This window comes from Ursus arctos, unplaced genomic scaffold (assembly GCF_023065955.2).
Source record: "Ursus arctos isolate Adak ecotype North America unplaced genomic scaffold, UrsArc2.0 scaffold_8, whole genome shotgun sequence".
Taxonomy (NCBI): domain Eukaryota; kingdom Metazoa; phylum Chordata; class Mammalia; order Carnivora; family Ursidae; genus Ursus; species Ursus arctos.
In genome coordinates this window covers 48139749-48161641 of record NW_026623100.1, presented here as the reverse complement: position 1 = coordinate 48161641, position 21893 = coordinate 48139749, and the positions used below count along the sequence as shown (strand labels likewise).

At 39.1% G+C, this 21893-nt stretch overlaps 1 protein-coding gene across 3 annotated transcripts in view; it reads left to right on the top strand.

Annotated features, from left to right (window-relative positions):
- RNF103 (ring finger protein 103) overlaps nucleotides 1-21893 on the top strand; it is an 89671-nt gene that overhangs the window by 24171 nt on the left and 43607 nt on the right. The window contains exon 1 of one of the 3 annotated variants that reach the window (XM_026481287.4): nucleotides 8330-8517. The exons of 1 other annotated variant lie outside the window; for it this stretch is intronic. In XM_026481287.4, the coding sequence (XP_026337072.1) occupies nucleotides 8473-8517 (45 nt within the window). In that variant the 5' untranslated portion in view covers nucleotides 8330-8472. Of the gene's footprint in view, nucleotides 1-8329; nucleotides 8518-21893 lie in introns of those variants that run through there. One more of the 3 variants, XM_026481294.4, reaches the window with a different exon arrangement.

Here is a 21893-nt window from a genome sequence, read left to right as displayed (position 1 = left end):
GGATTTTTATTTAGAAAGAAACCTGTGAACTGTAAGGTATTAAAGTCCAACCCCATGAGTTCAGCAACCATCTCATCCAGTTACCCTGAATTATCTCCAAAACAGGGAACAGAAGACATGGGATCAGCTTTCTTCTACTTCCGCTGAGCATATTCTCTCCTGTTACTGAATCAGAGCAGATGTACACAGACTGCTGTGTTTTCATGACTGTGGAAATGTTGAGAGGTAAAGGACAGTTTATGGCATGATATGCACTAGACTGGGTTATATAGAAATTTGAGAAAGGACCCTTCATTTCATAGTTATTCTGTCAGCTAAAAAAGACTACAGCAATTCATTCAGTTATGTTCCTTTAACGCTAAGGAGGAATATATGTAATTAGCCCATTCTGGGAAATTACATGCATTTTATTTAGAATCTGGTAATCAGAGACCTAGAGTTAATTCAAACAGCTTGGAGTTTTCTTAGTCCAGGAGAATGTGTTGTTAGCTATAAGATGCTTGTGTATCTGAGAATTAGTACATAGTCTTGAGAGCAGGACTAGTGTTTCTGAAGTAATATTCCTATATGGTGAACCATAGGTAGGAATCAGAAAACGCTTTTGATGCCTCATAACATTGCTGACCAGCTAAAAAGAGGAGAAGTAGGACAAGAGAAGGATGGAACAAATGGACAGTACCTTCACCATCTATTCCTTCTTTAACCACTTCCAGTCATCCAGGGAAAATACATTCTTTTTTCCATTTAGTTAAAGTTTTTACTAAAAGGCAATACATCTCCATAAAAGTATATAAATATTAAATGTGCAGGTTATTAATTTCTCACAAACTCAACGCTCACATAACCCATAACCCAGATCAAGAAACAGAGCAACTGTCACATCCCAGAAATCTTCCTTGGTTCCCTCCTTGTCACTACTTCCACCATCCTTCCCAAATTTAATCTCTACAATAACTTCGTAAATCCTGGGGTAGTTTTGCTTATTCTTGAATGTTATGTAAATGGAATCCTATAATATTCTGTATTTTGTGTACAGTTTCATTTAACATTGTGAGGTTCATCTCTATAGCAGTACTTCATTCATTTTCATTATTGCATAGTGTTATATCATCTGAACATACCAGTTTTTTCTGTCATAATAGACATTTATTTAGTTTACTTCCAGTTTCTGACCATTGCAAATAGTACTGCTATGAACATTCTTGTATGTGACTTTGGTTCACGTTTTTGTTGAGGGTAGAATTTCTTAGTGAGTATACCTATGTTCAGTTTTCGTAGACACTGACAATTTTCTAAAGTAGTTTTATCAATTTGTATCCTCCCCAACAGTATATGAGAGTCCCAGCTGTCCTACATTCTTGCTAAAATTTGATGTTAATTTTTGATTTCTGAAATTCTGGTGGGTGTATAGAGATATTACTTTGTAGTTATAATTTGCATTTCTCCAACAACTAATGAGGCTGAGACCTTTGTCTTATGTTTACTGGCCATCTGAATTACCTCTTTTGTGAAATCTTTTGCCCATTTTTCTATTGGGTTGCTGTTTGTCTTTTTTTATTGAATTATAGGAGTTCTTCATATATTCTGGATGTAAGTCCTTTGTCAAATATGTATTGCAGATATTTTCTCTCAATCTGTGGTTTTCCTTTCGGGAAGAAGGAGGGAATTTTTTTAAACCGTTGTTTTTGTTTTTAAGATTTTATTTATTTATTTTAGAGAGAGAGAGAGAGAGAGAGAGCACGAACAGGGAGGAGGGGCAGAGGGAGAAGGAGAAGCAGGCTCCACGCTGAGCAATGTGAAGGGCTCAATCCCAGGACCATGAGATCATGACCCGAGCCAGAGGCAGACCCTTAACCGACTGAGCCACCCAGGCACCCCTAGATTAATATTCTTAATTCCATTTTTTTCTTTACTGTTTTGGAAGTACTGCTTTTAGTGATTATCCTTAAAATTCTAACAAATTTACTCAATATCTAAAATTATTCAATACCTTTACTCCTTCCCAAGGAATATTAAGGTATATCTTGTTTTCAGTATCTCACTGCCACAGGGAAAGAAGGGAAGATGTGTGATTCGCCTGTGATCATTTTAATTCCAATGATTTCCCACCCATTTTTTCATATTACTGTTGTGGAATGTCTTAGTTTTACCCTTTTAATCTCCCCAAATTCAATATTATTATCATTTATTCAATCAACTCTTTTCAGATTGACTACAGTTTTCACTAACTTATTATTTCTTCTTGTATCTAAGGCCTTCCTTTTATCACTATTATTTGTAAAGCACATTCTTTAGAATTTTGTTTAATGTTGATCTGTCAGTTTGTGGGTTTTTTTTCGTCTGTTGTTAGTCATTTTTACTCCTGAAGATGTATTTATTTTGCCCTCATTTTGGAATGATAATTTAGCAAGGTATACAATTACAAGTTAACAGTTGGTTTCCCCCCACCCTATCTCAGGTCCCCATAAAGTTCTCAACAGTTTAAATTAGGAACAGTTTAATTTAATATCTAGGCCTAGGATTTGCAACATAAAGGAAGTAGTATAAATTTAAGCCCACAGGAAGGCAGTCATAATTACGGTTTCTTAAGGAAGCCTTCTAATTTTATTTTTTCACCAGATATGTGGCCTGAAACAAACATTTTCTTCTTAGCCCTCTTTGTTAGCAGATAGATTTTTCTCCCTATTCTGTCCTTTCACTGAAGATGAAGTCTTCAAGGCTCTTATCTTCAGGGGGTCTCAGTTGTGCTTCACCACTTTCCCAGCTTTTCAAGGCTTGTCTCCTGTTCCACTGCCCAATCATTAAACCCAAGCATACTATTTGAGTTCACTTACGTGACATTCAAGAAGAGATAAAACTAATTTATGGAGATACAAGTCAGAGTAATGATTATCTTTGGTGGGTATTGACTGGAAACAGGCATGGTAGAGCCTTCTAAGATTTTGGAAATGTTTTAAATGTTGATCTACATAGTGGTCTTACAGGTATATACATATGTAAAAATTCATCAGATCATACACTTAAGAGCTGTGCACTTTACCATCTATAAGCTATAAATAATTTTTTAAAAACACACAAACAAGGTTCTAAGTTTCTGTTATTGGCGGATATTACTAATTTCCTTTACTTTTTTTGAGATCACCCATGCACATAAAATAGTTCTGGTTATATTTTATCAAGACTCTCTATATGTTTGCAGTGAGTTTTTCAGAATATTCAGTCTAACGTCGTGTTGAATGTGTGAGTCACATGCTACTCTTCCAATTCTGATATTCTAATACTGTTTTTGGCCACTTTAGTAAAGTTTTGCTGGATTTGTCAAAGTGCAAGCTTTGTCTCTGCTATGCTGTGTGGAAATAAGAAAGGTCATGTGAATCTTCCATGAGAGTTTTAACGGTGGAAACAGTGCTTTAGAGGGCAACATGTGGTGGCTGTAGTGATTACTGTGATTTCGTAGGGAAAGTACATCCTTCAAGCTAGAGTCAGACCTCAGATATCTACTTACCCCTTCCAAGTGGAAACTGTCCCTACTTTGGGGCCACTCGTGGAGGATAGAAGTCTGTTTATTTTGAAAGGGTTCAGCTAACCAGTCTCCTTTCATCCTCTATCACCTTTTCTCTTCTCTAAAGTGGAGGACTCGCATATAATGAGAATCGTTGTAGTTTCAGTGGTACCCTTTCAAAAGATATGTTGAAGTCCTAACCCCCAGTACCTCAGAATGTGATCTTATTTGGAAATAGGATCATTGTGGATATAATTAGTTAGGACAAGGTTATGGTGGATTAGGATGGGCCCTTAATGTGACTGGTGTGCTTATAAGAAGAGGCAGAGAGACACAGAGGGAACATTGCTATTGACTGAATTGTGTCACCCCCAAAATGCATATGTTGAAGTCCTAACCCCCAATGTGTTGGTATTTGGAGATGGAACCTTTGGGAGATAATAGGTTTAGGTGAGGTTATGAGGGTAGGGACTTTATAAGAGAAAGAGACACCACAGCTCGCTCTTTCTACCATGTGAGAACGCAGCAAGAAGTCCAAATCAGGAAGAGAGCTCTCTCTAGAGCCTGACCATGCTGACACTTATCTCAGACTTCCAGCCTCCAGAACTGTGAGAAAATAAATTACTGTTGTTTAAGCCGTCCAATTTATGGTAGCTTGTTATGGCAGCACAAGCTGACTCGTACAAACACCATGTATTTGACAGAAGCAGAGACTGGACTAATGCAGCTGCAAGCTGAGGAATACCAATGATTGACAGCCATCAGCAGAACCCAGGGAAAGGGGAGGAAGGATTCTACCCACAGTCTCGGAGGAAGCATGGCTCTGCTGACACCTTGATTTTGGATTTCTAGTCTCCAGGACAGTGGGAGGATAAATTTTTGTTCTTTTAAACCACCTGTTTTGTTGTACTCTGTATAGCAGTCCTAGGAAACTAGTACAGGGTAACCATAAGATTGGTAGAGGAATGCTGGAAATGGGCAGATGACTCAAGGTCTTTCTTTGCCTTCTCTCAAGTCATAAGCTGTGGCTAGGAGCCCCTGAGATCTGAAGATTAGTCAGAAATTCAGATAAATCCATCCCCAAATTATTACATAAGGCATGGGAGGGAATTCAATTTTCCAAAGGTCAGTTTATATCTAACATTTTCAGAGTTCATCTGTCGTATAAAACAAAGTGTATCTTGGTTTTATTAGGCCAAAATTTCTGCTAGGACTTGGGTTGTGATTTTCTTGCCCAAAGCATTTCATTTAACAGTCTACCTAGTGAATGGGGAGCAGTCGTGAGCTACAATGCTCCCTTAGATGGGAAATATTACAGAAATGAGCAAGGACAAACTGGGGAATGGAGGAAAAACAGTCCTTTCTATTTTTCCTTTCAAATTCAGGGAAATATTTAAAGCATCAGGCATTGCAGTACCTTTCAAGTGAAGGATATGCATCTATTTATAATATTTTTCAGGGATCAGGAGAACGCACATAAAACCTTTGAAATTGTGTGTGAATAAACGTCTTTGTGAACATATGGCAAGGGAGTGTGATCCAGTTAGATACTTGCTGTGTTTGGCAGGAGCAAAGAGCTAGAATGCCTGCTCACTTAGTTCTTCCCACCCCCTCAGATGTGAGTCTTAGCAGGTGGGAGGATCGGGTGCATGCTTCCTGAGGTCCATGTATGAAGGACAAACTATAGCTCAGCCACAGTTTCGTCTACTGCCAAAGCAATATCAGGACACAAATAGAGTATATGCCGCTCTGAGGGTGGAGCCTGGAAAATGTGTGGAAGATGCGCAGGCCCTTTCAGTCACTGAGGAAACCTGCACTGATGTGTTTATAGGGCTCTGTCAGTAGCTATGGGGTCTGTATTTCAGTTAGATTCTACCCACCCAATCCAACCTTCTTCCACACTCTCTTTGGCCTCTCTGCCCTTGATAACCAGCTTTAAAACAAGTGCAGCTTTAGGAATTGAAGGGCCTATGGTCCAAATCCCACACCCAGAAACTGGGAAGGCTCTTAGGCACATGCTGTTTCTTTTGTACGGGATACTCCTCATATCTCTGCTGGCTCACCCTTCAAGGCTCACTTATATATCACCTTCAGGGAGGATTCACTAATCACCACGTTCTTCTTATAGTCAGAATTTTGCACATTTGTAGTAATTCACTTAATTTTATGGATCACCATTGTTTAATACCTGTCCCCACCAGATTGTATGAGGTTCTTTTTTGTTCACTGTGCTTTTCCTAGAGCCTATAGAATGCCTGACCCATAGTAGGCATTTGATAAATACTGTTGACTAACTGGAAGTTTGGTGTCTTCTAATATGAAAAATTGCTGCTTTATAGTTCATTCAAAAAGAAAGAAAAAGAAGAGGAGGGATATGGTGAAGGAAACCCTAAAAACATCTCTACAGGTTTCTCATTTTCTTTTTTTTTTTTCTTTAAAGATTTTATTTATTTATTTGACAGACAGAGAGCGAGACAGCCAGCAAGAGAGGGAACACGAGGGGGAGTGGGAGAGGAAGAAGCAGGCTCCCAGCGGAGCAGGGAGCCCGATCCCAGGATTTCGAGATCGGGCCTTGAGCCGAAGGCAGATGCTTAACGACTGAGCCACCCAGGCGCCCCTACAGATTTCTCATTTTCAAAGGGTTCCTTCACATTAAAAAAAGGAGGAAAGGAAAGAAGGAAAACAATTCAATGGAAAATGGACAAAGGATAAAAGAAGTAATTCACAGAAGAAATTCAAATAGCCAATAAATATACACAAAGATGCACATCTAGACTAGTAATCCTAGAAATGAAAACTAAGAACAATATTTTATACCCTCAGATTGGTAAAATTGCAAAATATTGATAATATTCATTTTAGCAAGGATTTAGGGAATAGGGTGCTCTCACACACTGTTAGTAGTTCAAAACTGTGCAAACTGTATGGAGAACATTGGTACTATTTTTAAAATTTAACCTCTGTCTATACTTATTATTTAATAGGGGGAATTTGGAAACCACCTGACCTCATACAATAGGGAAATGATTTAAAAAATTTGGTGCATTCTTGCCACAGAATCCCTTAGCTATAAATATTAACATCAGTGAAAGTCTATGTAAAAATTTTTAAAAAAGGAGATTGTAAAACAATATGTATTATATGACCTCAACTGAGTAAAATATATAAAAGCATATTCTCCAAAGGAAAAGATCTCAAACGGTTCACACTATCTGTAATTATAATAATTTTTTAAAGATTTTATTTATTTATTTGAGAGAAAGAGAGGACATGAGCAGGGGGAAGGGTGGAGAGAGAAACAGGCTCCCTGCTGAGTGGGGAGGCCAATGTGGAGCTTGATCCCAGGACTCAGGGATCATGACCTGGGTCAAGGGCAGACACTTAACCACTGAGCCACGCAGGTGCCCTTATAATTATAGTAATTTAATTATAAGGTCCTTTGAGACCTTTACCCCTGAGGAACTAAGAATGGGATTTTAATTTTTACAATGAACCTGTACTGTTATTTTTAAAAGGACTTATTGAGGTATGATTGACATACACTGCAGATATTTAAAGTATCCATTTGCTTTGACATTGTATACATCTGTGAAACCATCAGCACAATCAAGAGAATATCCATCACCCCCCAAAAGCTTCCTCATGTGTCTCTGTAGTCTCTCCTTCCTGCTTCTTCCTAAACTAACCCGTCCCCTAGCAACCACTGAGCTACTTTCTGTCACTATAGACTAGTTTGCATTTTTTAGAATGCTATGTAAATGTAATCGTACAGTAAATACTCTTTTTTTCTGTCTTCTTTCAGCATAATTATTTTGAGATTCATCCATGTTGTTGCATGTATCAATAGTTTGTTCCTTTTTATTGCTGAGTAGTATTCCATTGCATGGATCTATCACAACTGATTTATCCATTAATCTTTTGATGGACATTTGGGCTATTTCCAGTTTTTGGCTATTACAAATAAAGGTGCTATGAACATTCATTTACAAGTCTTTGTAAAGACGTATGCTTTATCTCCACTAGCTAGCAGTGCAATGGCGTTAAGTTTAGTATTTTATGTTTAGCATTTTAAGAAATTACCAAAACCTTTTCAAAGTGGTTGTGCCATTCTACATTCCCACAAGGGATGGAGTATGGGGTTGTGGCGCTAAGTGAGTGGTCTCTTCACCAAGACGTTTGATAATGACAGCAACCATCAGCTCACTGCATAGGTTCAATCAGATTGCCGGGCTAAAATGCGTCCAGTCCTTTTTAATCACAGATGCCTTTGAGAATTTGACTAAGGTCATGGTCCATGTAACGTATAGGACGACACAAACACAGATGCCAGGTAGGAGTCATCCACGTTGGCAATGACAATGCCGTGAACAAACACTGTGACACCTGGGCCGAAAGAAAAGAGCTGGCGTTCAAACATATTGAAAAGTTATCATGTTTGGGACTCGGTAAGAGCGGGAGAGAAGATGATGCCCACGTTAGAATTAGGTGATGGTGGCGACAACACAGGGGAGGAGAAGGTCTAGAGGGAGGAAGAAGGGGTCATTTCTGGCTTGCCGCATGTGATGTGCCTAGGAAGAGTGGTTGTAAATGGACTTCGTCTAGGTGGAGATACAGATTTCTGTGCAATAACATACACGTTTAGTCTAAGTATCAGAAGCAGCTGTAATCACCACGTGTAGTCTGTCAAAGGAATCACTTCCACACCTCACTAAAACACGCCTAATTCGTCGGAAGGATCTACGAATCCCCTTCCGGAAGGTGCGCAACTGCAACAATCTTTCTGACCAAGGTCCGCCCAGCCCAATTCTGCGCCTGCGTTGGACGCATGCGCACCACCTTCACTGCGGCCGCTCCCTTCTCTGGGAGTCTGGGCTCCTTTCCTATCGCCTGCCCCGCCCAGGCGGCTGCCCGTGACCTGCCTGGGCGCAGGGAACGGAAAGCCGGAAGGGGCAAGACGAGTTCGGTTCGCCATGGGGCTGTTTGGGAAAACCCAGGAGAAGCCGCCTAAAGAGCTGGTAAGGGCTACGATAATGGCAAAAGAGTCGGGGTATGTGCGTGGGGTGTAGTGGAGTTCGTAAGCGAGTGGCCGCTCTCCCTCCCGGCTGGCCAGGTGCTGTTTGGCCCCCATTTCCGGGGCCTTCCACTCGACGGAGGGGCTGGGGAAGAATCTGTAAGGAGGCGGCTGTGGCTAAAGAGAGCCCTGCTACACCAGAACTCCACAGGGGGGGCCGAGGGCCAGATAAAGAGTTTCTCAGCCCCGGCACTGGGCGCGGAGGTGGAAAGGCGGTCCTGGCCTTTGGAAAGCCTTTCCCCTGCGCGCGTTGGTACGTCCCGCCCGGAACCTTTCCCTGGCCGACACCCCGCCTCTAACGCCCGCCTCCGGACAATTGGCGGACCTGCCTCTACTGCGAGTGGTCCTCAGGGAGCCCCGCCATCGCCCCTGCCCCTTTTCCCTAACCCGCTGTATTAAGTGGGAGGGTCTGTTTTCTCTTTCCCTGCCCTACAACAATATTGTTGACTGCAGACCCGACTCGTGGGAATGGTACTGAGGATAACTCAGGACCTGGCTTCGAATTCTGAGTCTACCTGTAAACTGAGATAATGGGATAATTTGTAGCGGTTGTGTCCTGCAGAGTCAGTCTTCCTAAGTTTGAATCCTGGTTCCTTGTAGACCAAATATTGTGATCTAAGGAAAGTTCACGTCTCTGTGCCTTAGTCTTGTCAAATAGGAATGATAATAGTTTCACTTCAGAGTCATGGAAGATGAAAGACTGTTAAGTTTTGGCTAATAGTGCCAGTTAGGGTTAATTCTTTATATATGCTACAACCTGGCCACCCAGGTGCAGACCACCCTAGTCAGCATCACCTGGTAGCTAGTTAGAAGTCTGAGGCCCTACCCAAGACCTTTTTAATCATTTGAATTCTAATATCTTCAATGATTTGTGTGAACATTAAAGTTTGAGAAGCATTGCTTTACAACACCCGGTACAAATTTATCCATAATGAAAAAAAAAACAGCAACCCCGAAACCCTTAATTTAAATGATCTCACCTGTTCAGCTTTTGCAGGCATGTTTTTAAAAACCAATGTCTTCCATCATAAAGTTGCTGACACATAATGTGTGTGTTAGTGTTGGTTGTATTTGTTAACCATAGGTCCTAGAACACTATGTCCTCCATAAAAGTTACTGTAGGCAACTTACGCAGTTTTACTCCCTGGTAAAATAAAAATTGTGGAGCTTAAATGAGGTAAAAGTGTGTGACGTTACTTTGCAAGCTGTAGAGCAATATATAGATGCACATTTGGTGTGTATGTATTCAGAGGTGCTTGTTTTTGTAGAAGTATTTTTGATGTTAGGGAAAGATGATTTTCCTTCAGTGTTTGCCTTTAGCTTTGCCATTCATAAAATGAGGTAAGATTCTGGGAAAACAGTCTCATTACTGTTTAATCGATCTCTTGTATATGCGCTACTTGTGTAACAGTATTTTTAAATGATAAATATAATTGCTAAGAACATGATGTCAGAATACTCTTCCAGTAGGAGAACCTACCTAGGAAAGTGAATCAACACCAGAAAATTTTAGGGTGAATGCGTGAGATTGGTTTTTAAAATATGCCTGCCAGGGACCCCCTGGGTGGCAGTCAGTTGGGCATTCAGCTCTTGGTTTCGGCTCAGGTCGTGATCTTGGGGGTCGTGAAATTGAGCCTCATGCAGGACTCTGCTCTCAGTGCGGAGTTGCCTTGGGTTTCTCTCTGCTTAGGTTTCTCTCTCCCTCTGCTCTGTCTCTCTCTCATAAATAAATACATCTTTAAAAAAATATATGCCTGCCAGCGGGGTATCATAAAGATGAAATAAACAGCCAAGGAATGTATCATCTAGCAAGATAAGCATTTCAAGAACAAGTCTGGATTGGGTACTATATAAACAGTTACAGGAGCTCAGAGGTTGGAGTAATCACCGCCAGGCCGGGGTGATCAGAAATGATTTGGCCCTTTACTATCATGTTTTCCACACATCTCCTTCCTGTGAATTGATACTTGACTGTTTAGCGGGATTTTTAGTATTATTTACTTTAATTGGTGCTGGAGATACTCTTCCCAAGATTTTCTTTAAGTCCCTTTCATAGTATTTCAAGCTGACCTTTGAGTTCTGATTATATCTTGTTCTGATTTGTCAGTGTTTCTCTTTGCTTTAGGTTCAGCGTCTACCAAGTTCTTTTTATAACTTGTGATTTAGGACCAAGGAAAGTGTTTTGTCACCCTCCACAATTATTTAGTATTGAGTTTGTAATTCCAGAAGGTGCCGATAAAGCAGGAATGAGAAATACCTTTTTTTTCTTTATGGAGCTGCTGACACATGATAAAGTATTGGGAGACATATATGACTAAGACATGGAATGTCAGGTATTTTAGTCTTGGTGTTTTTTTTAAGAGAGAAAAATTTAATGTTTAATTTCACAAAAGGAGTTAAGTAAAGGAGACTAAAACAAAAGATAGTATTGGCAAGGAAGAAGAGAGAAAGGAGAGAATTGACAAAATGCCATAGTCTCAGCTGGACAACTGTTTAGTTAGGATAATTTATAGTATGCCTTCCACTGGGGCTGGAAGATGAGGGCTTGGGCGGGGAGTCACGGTCCCAGCACAGGTGTAAGGGCCAGGTGCAGCTGTGCCACACCATCATGGTTGTCATTTAGGCCATGGTCACAAGTCAGGTTAGGCAAGTAAGATACATTAGCGGTGGTGTTCCTACAGCTCTGATACAGTATGCAGCACAGAGTAGGTGCTAAATAAATAAATAAATCAATGAATAATGGTAAATCGGATAATGGTCAGAATAGAGTAAAATATTCCTAAAGCCAGATAGTCCTAAGATGAACAGTGTTTCAAGGGCTACTCTAGGGAAACATTATAGCTATTTAAGGAGCCTTACGGGCTAAAGTTATAGCCCTCAGGCTTCTCCAGTGCATTGATGGAAATGTTTTAGTGGTGAAACTTGTTCTACCTTGAAGTACCCACATGAAGAGTAGATTGGGCCTGCTAAGGATGAAAGAGCCTTGTAAATTACTTAGAAACCTGTGACTGTGTGGTGGTGGGAATCAAGAGGACATGAGATTTTGTTGGAAAGAGGTACTGCTGGAAAATTGTTCTGTCCTTACTTAGGGATTTTGCTGATTTAACCTTTGGATAGAGTAGTACAATCGTGGCATCAGAATTCCTAAATCATCTGACTAACTTATATCCTTAAACTAAGTTATGTCTCATGGTTGTAGGTTGCTATCAGAAAAAAAGAAAATGAGACAGGGAGATGGAGAAAAAGAGAGTTTCATTTACTTAGTTCACACAATAAACATTTATTGAGGTATTTTAGTGTATATTGGGTTGGACATCAGGTTTTCAAAAATAAGACACCGGATGACAGCATCAAAGAATACCAAGTTTACTGGGGGAGACTGGTGCGTGAATAAATACTCATACTTTAGAGTAAATAAGGGCAATGATGTAAGTATATGCAAGATCTGTGATGTCACAATGGAGGGAGTGATTAACTGTTCAGAGTGTGGAAGAAGACCTGATCAGGGAGGGTATCTAGATCTTATCACAAGAGGCATTAGTCAGATGGTTGATGTGGTATAGGATTAGGAAAGGGGGGCATCCCAAGCAAACTAAACTGCATGTGCAAGGTGTGGAAGTGTGGAGCATAGATTGGAGGAACCCGAAAAAACTCAAGAGTGTTTAGAGGATGAAATACTATGAAATCTGAGTGGGATGCAGGGGGAAGTGATGGCAGTGTCAGCTATAAAATTGCAGAGTTAGAGGGTAGATTAGCAAAGGCCTGTGTGTCATGCTCACTAAGGATGGGAGCATTCAGAATAGTGGTTTGGAGCAAGAATTGGAGGGAAGAGAATTAGATACGGGGGCCAGTTTGTGCCCAGGTGAGAGATGATGCTCGTCTTAGCTAATAGTGGAAATATGGGGATGGAGAGGATAGGATGAATTTTAGAAATATTTGGGAGATATGGTTGAAATTTGCTCATCTGGGTGTGGAATAAGAGTGCAAAGCTGTTTCTTAGGGTTGACGGGAGGTGAGGTTAAACAGAAACCTATCATTACCCTCAGTTTGGTACCATGAACTGAAAATGAGAGAATTCAGGAGAACAGCAGGTTTGATGGGATACTGGTGGTGGAGGGGAAGGAACCACAGAGTTCAGTTTTGGACAGAATTCAGGAGATAAGGAAAACATTAGAAAAAAGGTTATCCTGGGAGAGTAGTTTTCTACTTTGTCTGCTCAGAAAAATTGTAAGCTTCTTGAGAGCAAGGATCATGTTTTTCTTTATCATTCACTGAGTCAGCATAGTGTTGAACTCCCTTAGGAATGCTGAGGTGCCTATCAGATATTTGCTTGATGAACAAAAGTAAAGGTAGCGAGAGAACAGTTACACATTTGAAGTATAGCCTACTTGTCCCTCTTTTGTATATCCATCTGACAGTGATCACAGGCACATTTTGACCTAAGTTCAGTTATTTGATCCTTTTGGTGAATTTCTAGTTTTATGTATGTTTTAAATCTTGAAGGATATACAAAATCCCATTTTACAGAGGTTGCCTTTAGGGAGAGGTGTTAGGTAGCTGAAGGTCAAAAGTGGGAGGGGAACTTAGTTTTCACTATATACATACCTGTTTTAGTTTGCCCAGGCTGCTGTAACAAAATACTATGGACTAGGTAGCTTATTCTCAACAAATTTATTTCTCACAGTTCTGGAGACCAAGAAGTCTAAGATCAAGGTACCCACAGATTCAGTGTCTAGTGAGGACGCGATTCCTAATTATAGATGCCTGTCTTTTTACTGTGTCCTCACATGGCAGAAGGAGGAATCAAGCTTCCTGGGGTTTCTTTCGTAAGGTCACTAAACTCATTCATGAGGGCTCTTCACTCATGACCCAGTCACTTCCCTAATGCCCCACATCCAAATATTATCACATTGGGGATTAGGTTTTAACATGGGAATTTGGGGGGAGGACATAAACATTCTGTCTATAGCAGTGTGATTAGAATCTCCCAGCCTGGGACCTGGAATCAGCCATTTCTCTAAGGAGCACTGGTTTCTTTTAGTGGGAATGGTATTTAGAAACCAAAATTTAGGCGCTCATGGCGCTTATTGCTACTGGAGTGTTCTTCTAGGCCTTTTAATTGGACAGAACTAAGAAATCATTCTTTTAAAAAATCACAAGGTGATTAGAGAGTAGGTCGTTTTGAACCAGCCCTTCTGCCAAAAATAACTAGAAGAGCTAGATAAAAAGCATAACTATTTGTAATCACTTAAAACCATCAAGGCAGTGAAGAATTGCAAAATCGAAATCCCAGAGAAAAGGGAATCTCAAATACATGAGCCTGGTCATTTGGGACCACTTTCCCACTAAAGAGATCCTCTAATTCCCAGTGCAGTGGTTAAGAAGCCAAGAGTTTGAGTGGAGTTCTTCACAGACCCTATGGTTAGATAGTTCAAAGATTAGAGTGCAGGGCATACCAGTGATAAAGGATTCAGGATAATTCCCAAGGCTTTTGGTTGGGACTCTGAAAGGATACACTTTAGCGTGGCAGTGAGCAGGGAGTAAACTGGCTTTCACAAAGGCTGAAGTCCAGTTTCAAATCCCTGATTGCATTCATTAAGCTTAATTAAAAACCAATTGCTAGTGCCCTTGGCTAGGTGTTTGCCAAAAGCAAATGTAAGTCTTCTTTGGAAGGAGATAACATTATCCAGAGACAAATTATCCTGTGGATTTTTCATATACAGTGTTCAGAATTCAGAAAAAAAAAAAAAATGACTCATAGGAAATCTCTATTCTGAATTTGTCTTTATATATTCTGGATACCATCTCCTTATAAATGCTTTTTATTTGTTACTGTTTATATGGTTAGATATCAAGATCTCCAAATTTGTGGCCTTTCAGTGGTGTCTTATGATGAATAAGAATTCTTAATTTCAATGTAGTTAAAAATATCAGTCTTTTCCTTTAGGCTTATTGATTTTTTTCTTTTTTTAAAAAGATTTATTTGTCAGAGAGAGAGCAAGCACAAGCAGGGGGAGTGGCAGGCAGGACCTGGGATCCTGGGATCATGACTTGATTCGACAGCAGACGCTTAACCAACTGAGCCACCCAGGTGTCCCTGATTTTTGTTTCTTATTTAAGAAACTCCTTCCTAAATATAAAATCATAAAGGTATTCTATAATGTATTTTTAGAGTAACACAGTTTTGCACTCTATCTTTAAGTTATCAGTCCATCTGTAATCAATATCAGTGAAGGATGGGAACAGAAATTCAATGATTTTGTTTTCCATTTGGCTTACTGTTCATCTCCACACTATTATTGGAAAATGTCCTCTTATTTGTTTCCTGTGCCTAGTTTGCTTGGCATGTAGTAGACTCTCTCTGAGTGAATTTGTGTAAAGTGTTTATCTTGGGGCACCTGGGTGGCGCAGTCGTTAAGCGTCTGCCTTCGGCTCAGGGCGTGATCCCGGCGTTATGGGATCAAGCCCCACATCAGGCTCCTCTGCTATGAGCCTGCTTCTTCCTCTCCCACTCCCCCTGCTTGTGTTCCCTCTCTCGCTGGCTGTCTCTCTCTCTGTCAAATAAATAAATAAAATCTTTAAGAAAAAAAAAAGTGTCTCTCTCTCTGTCAAATAAATAAATAAAATCTTTAAGAAAAAAGTGTTTATCTTGATAATGTGAAACTCTGTAGGTTCCTTTTAGTTTTCATAGTATATTGTCTATTTTACAAATGGATTTTTTAATACTGTGCTCATTTTTTATTTTCATTTTTACTTACCAATTATAAATGCTTTTCACTTACTAAATTTTGGTACTAAATAAATGTTCATTTCCTTTTTATCTGTTTTCAGTTTCCTGTTGCTTTTATTGTAGTGATCTTTACAGTTCTAAGACTTGTTTGATACATTTTCTTGAGCTGTTTGTCTTGGACTGTATTTTACCCCAATAGAATATTAGAATCACCTGGAGAGATTTTAAATCCTACCTATCATTTCAGCTCTACTCCTAGCCCAATTAAGTTGGTATTGTTTTAAGTTTCCCAGGTGGCTTCTATGTACAATCAGGCTGAGAACCACTGGGGTATGGCTGGATGATTTTGGTTGTTCCTGTTTCTCCTGTTTTTCTTTTTGACAACATTTTATGAAACTTTCTCTTTGATATTTAAAAACATACAGAAAGTTTCTTTAGCTTTTTCGTTGTTCCTAATGGCTGAAATTTTATGCCCCTTCACAATGCATATTCCATGCAGTTGATTTCAACATAGGTTATTGAACATCTGCTTTGTGCCAGACATTGTGCAAAGGCTAAGTGAATAAGAAAAGATCTTTGACTTTCTGGAGTGGACAGTCTATAAGTAATTATAAGTATAATATGGTTTGCAAAAGAGGGGAGGTATAGCATTATGTGTAATTATATTGCAAGGGGTTTAACCTATCCTAGAGGTCAAGGAAGGCCTCCTCAAAGAACATTTAAGCTGAGACTTGAAGAACAAGTTCAGAAAATATGTTCTTTAACTATTTTTTCTGACTATTACTAACATTTGGGGAGAGAAATATTTTCTGGTGGTCATGTAAAATTGTTCTGTCAGCTTGTTGCCACTTTTTTTTTTTAAGTTCTTATTTATTTGTCAGAGAGAGAACACAAGCAGGGGAAGCAGCAGGCAGAGGGAGAAGCAGTCTTCCCACCAAGGAGCCCGATGCTGGACTCAATCCCAGGACCCTGGAATCATGACCTGAGCTGAAGGCAGATGCTTAAACTGACTGAGCCAACCCAGGCGTCCCTAGTTGCCACCTTCTACATAGTTACTGAATTGCTTCAATTCATGCCTCAGTGCTTCTAGTTATCAAAATACTTCAAGTATAAACATAAGGTATAGTTTATCATATTAAGATGTTAATAAAGTGAAAATTGAGCTTAATCAGTGTTATCGGAAGATTTAAATTTAGACCATTTAAAAACGAGTTTGCTTCAGTTAATTATAAAAAAAGAAATCTTTCGTGTGTATAGTTGAGTATATTTGTGTGGGTCAAATTCTAGGCCTCCATTCTGTCCATTGACCTGTGTTTCTATTCCTTGGCTGATACTACTCTGTGAGTACTGTAGCTTTAAAGTAAGTGTTGAAGTTTGGTAGTGGGGAATCCCGCAGCTTTGTTTTTCTTCACTGTTATGTTGGCTATTCTTGGGGATTTGCCTTTACATACAAATTTTGGAATTACTTTGTTGATATCTACCATTATAGATTCTGGTGATTTTGACTGGGATTGCATTGAATCTACAGAAGAAGTTGAGAAGAATTGATGTCTTAATGTTGAGTCTTCTAATCCACGAGCATGGACTGTCTCTCCATTTATTTATATCTTCTTTGATGTCTTTCATCAGCAATTTATAGTTTTCCAGTAGATCCTATACATATTGTTTGATTTATCCTTGAGTGGTTTCTTGGTTTGGTTGGTGCTATTGTGAAGCCTTCCCCCCCGCCCAGGTTTCAGATTCTAGTTATTACTGGTGTATTGGAAAACAGTCAACTTTTGTATATTTACATTCTGTATTAAAAATTTGTTATACTTGTTTGTTTAGTACTGGGAGATTTTTTTTTTTTAATATTAATGATTCTTTGGGATTTCTTTTTCCCCATAGAAAATCATGTCCTCTGTTAAAAAATGACCGTTTAATTGTTTTCTTCCCAATCTGTATGCCTTTTATTTCTTTTTCATGTCTTAATTGTATTAGCTGGGACTTCACTACAGTGTTTGAATAGGAGTAGAGAGAGATATTCTTGCTTTGTTCCCAACCTTAGGGTGAAAGCTTCTAATTTTCTACCATTAATTATGATGTTAGGTGTAATTGGGGGGGCTGCAGGTTTTTTTTTAAAGATTTATTTATTTAGAGAGCAAGCACGAGCGGAAGGGGCAGAGGGAGACAGAACCTCAGACTCCACGCTGAGTGCAGAGCCCAGTGCAGGGATTGATTTCATGACCCTGATGTCATGATCTGAGCCAAAACCAAGAGTTGGATGCTTAACCGACTGCGCCACCCAGATGCCCTGGGGGTTGCAGATTTTTAAAATTATTATTAAATTGAGGGAGTTTCCTTTCATTCAAGTTTGCCAAGACTTTTTATTGTGAGTAGGTGTTGGATCTTGTCAAATTTTCTGTGTCAGTTCATATGATTTTTTTTATTTAGCTTACTAGTGTGGTGGATTACAGTGATTGATTGTTGAATTTTATTTTTTTTAAATTATTTTTAAAGATTTTATTTATTTATTTGACAGAGACAGCCAGTGAGAGAGAGAACACAAGCAGGGGGGGTGGGAGAGGAAGAAGCAGGCTCCCAGCAGAGGAGCCTGATGTGGGGCTCGATCCTAGAACTCTGGGATCACGCCCTGAGCCAAAGGCAGACGCTTAACGACTGCGCCACCCAGGTGCCCCTGATTGTTGAATTTTAAACCAGCCTTGCATACCTGGAATAAATTCCGCTCAGTCATGGTTTATAATTATTTTTATATATTTTTTATACAATTTGCTAACATTTTGTAGAGGGTTTTTGCATCTGTGTTCATGAAAGATACTGCTCTGTAGTTTTCCTTTCTTGTAATGTCTTTGTCTGGGTTTGGTATTAGGATAATTCTGGTCTCATAGAAATGAGTTAAGAAGTGTTCCCTTTTATGTTTTCTTGAAGATTTTATTTTGAGAATTGTTACCATTCTTTCTTAAATACTTGAGTACCTATTTTCTGTTTTTTGGGGTATATACCTAGGAGTAGAATTGTTGGGTCATATGGTAATTCTTTATTTACCTTTGTGAGAAACTCCACAAACTGTTTTTTACAATGACTTCACCATTTTACATTCCCATCAGCAGTGTACAAGAGTTCCTGTTTCTCTACATCCTTGCCAACAAATGTTTTGTTTTTTTTTTTTTTTTGGTAGCCCATCTCCTGGGGGTGAAGCTGTATCTCACCAGTGAAGTAGAATTTTTTTTTTTTCAAGTGCTTGTTGGCCATTTGTATATCTTTTTTGAAGAAATGTCTATTTATGTCCTTTGCACAATTTTGAATTGGGCTGACTTTGTTGTTGAAGTACATTATGTACTTGTAGTAAGCCCTTACCAGATACATGATTTGCAAATATTTTCTCCCATTTTATAGGTTATCTTTTTACTTCCTCGATAATATTCTTTATGTAGTTTTTAATTTTTTTATAGATTTATTTATTTGAGAGAGAGAGAGCATGAGCGGGGGGAGGGGCTGAGGGAGAGGGAGAGAGAGAGAGGCAGAGAACCAAACTCCCCACTGAGCGCAGAGCCTGACACAGGGCTCGATCCCAGGACCTGAGATCCTGACCTGAGCCAAAACCAAGAGTGGAGACTTAACCAGCTGAGCCACCCAGGTGCCCCAGTTGTTTTTAATTTTAATGAGGTTCAGTTTATGTATTTTTTCTGTTTTTGTTCATGCTCTTGGGACATTTCTAATTATCCATTGCTAAATCTGATACTTTGAGAGTTTTATAGATTTAGCTCCCATAGCTAGGTCTTTGGCTCATGTTAATTTTTATATACTGGAAATAGGAGTACAGCTTGCTTTTTTTTTTTTTTTTTAAGATTTTATGTTTATTTGAGACAGAGAGAGAGAGAGAGAATGGGGGGAGGGGCAGAGGGCGAGGAAGAAGCAGACTCCCCACGGAGCAGGGAGCCTGAAATCGTGATCTGAGCCGAAAACAGACACTTAACCGACTGAGCCACCCAGGCACCCACAGCTTGCTTTTGATTAGTGTTTGCGTGGTATATCTCTGTATGCCTTAACCTTTAATCTTAGTCTTTATATTTAAGTGGGTTTTTGGCAGGCAACATATAGTTGGGTCTTGCTTTTTATTCCCCCTCCCCCACTCTGGCACATTGTCTTTTATTTGGTTTATTTAGACCATTCACATTTAAAACAGCTATTGATACAGCTGCATCAACATCTACAGTGTTGTAACTGGTGTCTGTTATACTTCTTTGTTATTTTTTGCCATCTTAAAAAAATTTTTTTTTGCCTTGTATGGTTTTGAGCCTTTTATATGATTCATTTTATCTCATATTTTTGCATATCAATTACACATCTTTAAGAAAATTTTAGCGATTATCCCAGATTTTGAAATATACATTTGCAGTTAACTTCTAATAACATGATACTGTTTTGCATGAAATGCAGGTGTGTTCTAACATTGTATTCCCAATCCTCCCTCCTGTCCAATATGACATTGTTCTCATTCATTTCACTTATCTGTATGCTGTCTTCATCCAATACATGTTTGCTATTATTACTTAAAGCAATTATCTTTTAAATCACTGAAGAATAAGAAAAGTAAAAACTTTGTCTTCATTAATTTTTTTGATACTCTTTCTTTATGTAGATACAAGTTTCTAACTATATAATTTTTCTTCTCCCTGAAGAACTGTGTTTAAACATTTCTGGTAGGCCAGATCTGCTGTGATGAATTCCGTCAACTTTTATTTGTTTGAGAGTCTTTATTTCTCCTTCTCTTTGAAAGATAATTTTGTTGAACAGAGAATTCTAGGTTTTTGAATTTTTCAAGAGTTTGAATATCTCCATCCTCTTTGCGCTTGCATAGTCTCTAACAAGAAGTCCTTGGTAATTCTTAACCTTGTTCTCCTATAGGTAAAGTGTTTTTTTTGCTCTGTCGTCTTCCAGGATTTTCTTTGCTCTGGTGTTCTACAGTTTGAATATGATATCACTAGTTGTCATTTTTTGGACTGTTATTCTAGTTTGTGTTCTCTTTGCTTCCTGGATCTTTGGTTTGGTGTCTGTCATTAATTTTGGAAAGGTCTTCTTCTTCTTCTTTTTTTTTTTTTTTTTTAAGATTTATTTATTTATTTATTTGAAGAGAGAGAGAGTGTGAGTCGGTGAGAGAGGGAACACAAGCAGGGGGAGTGAGAGAGGAAGAAGCAGGCTCCCAGTGGAGAGCAGGGAGCCTGATGTGGGGCTCGATCTCAGGACCCTGGGATCATGTCCTGAGCCAAAGCAGATGCTTAACGAAAAAATTAGGCGCCCCTAATTTTTGAAAGTTCTCTACCGTCATTATGTCAGGTATTTTTTCCATTCTGTTTCCTCTTTTATCCTCTTCAGGTATTCCAGTTATGTATTATTACATCTTTTGAAATAGTCTCACGGTTCTTAGACATTATTTTCTTTTTGTTTTCATCTTTTTCCTTTTTAAATTTCAGTGGCTCAGATTCATTGATTCATTTCTTGGCTATGTCCTGTCTACTGATGAACCTATTAAAGGCGTTCTTCGTTTCTGTTATGATGTTATTTCTTATATTTCTAGCATTTCCTTTTGATTCTTAGTGTTTCCATCCCTCTACTTGCCTTCATTATCCATCTCTTCTTGGATAGTATCTACTTTTTTTCACAAGAGCCACAAAATGTCAGACTTTTGTCATGTCTAATCCTGGTTTTGATGCTTGTTTTGTCTCTTCAGACTGTGCTTTTTCTTGCCTTTCAGAATGCCTTGAAATTTTGTCTTGAAAACTGAACAAGATATATAGGGTAATAGGAACTGAGGTAAATTGGTCTTCAGTATGAGGTTTTATGTTAATCAGGCTAGGAGTGTAGCTTTGTTAATGTCTGCTGTAGCTATAGGTGCCATAGGCTTAAAGTTATTCTAATGTCCTTGTTTTTATCTCCTTTTTTATCTTGGACATCCATAAAAACTCCTTTTTAGATAGATAAAACTCAACTTCACATCTCTTTTTAGCTCTAACTCATCGTTGTACTAGAGCCCTATTGGTGTAGTGGGAAGATGTGGAGGACTGGAAGCATTCTTCAGTCTTATTAAGTCTGTGGTTTTAGTGGCCTGTGTCCCTGGACTATGACATTCCTAAGTATTTCTTAATTTCTTGCTCACTTCTGGTGACACAAGACGACTGAAAAAAGAGCAGTCTGGTAAATGCCCTTTCCCAAAGTGGGACAAGGTTCTAGTAAGGTTTGTTTCACTGAAGAATAGGCCTTTGTTATGGAAAACAGTCTGTGCATATTTCAGAATGGTTATTTCCCCCTCCTTCTGTCAGAAACACAAAGGTGGGGGGACTTCTGGAGTTCCTGGAGGTAAAACCCATGAAATTGTGGTGTCCTGTAGGAGTTTCATTCTCATGGTGATCTGTACTCAACCTGTAGCAACTAGTCAAAATTACCACTTAAATGTTCCTTCCAGTGTTCCAGGTAAGCAGATCTCAACTATGATTCTCTGTATTCACCTCTCTTTCCACATTTCAGGATAGCAGTTTGCCCTGTAACCTTGGTTTTCTGATGAGTCCGAGCAAATTTTAGTCATAGGACAG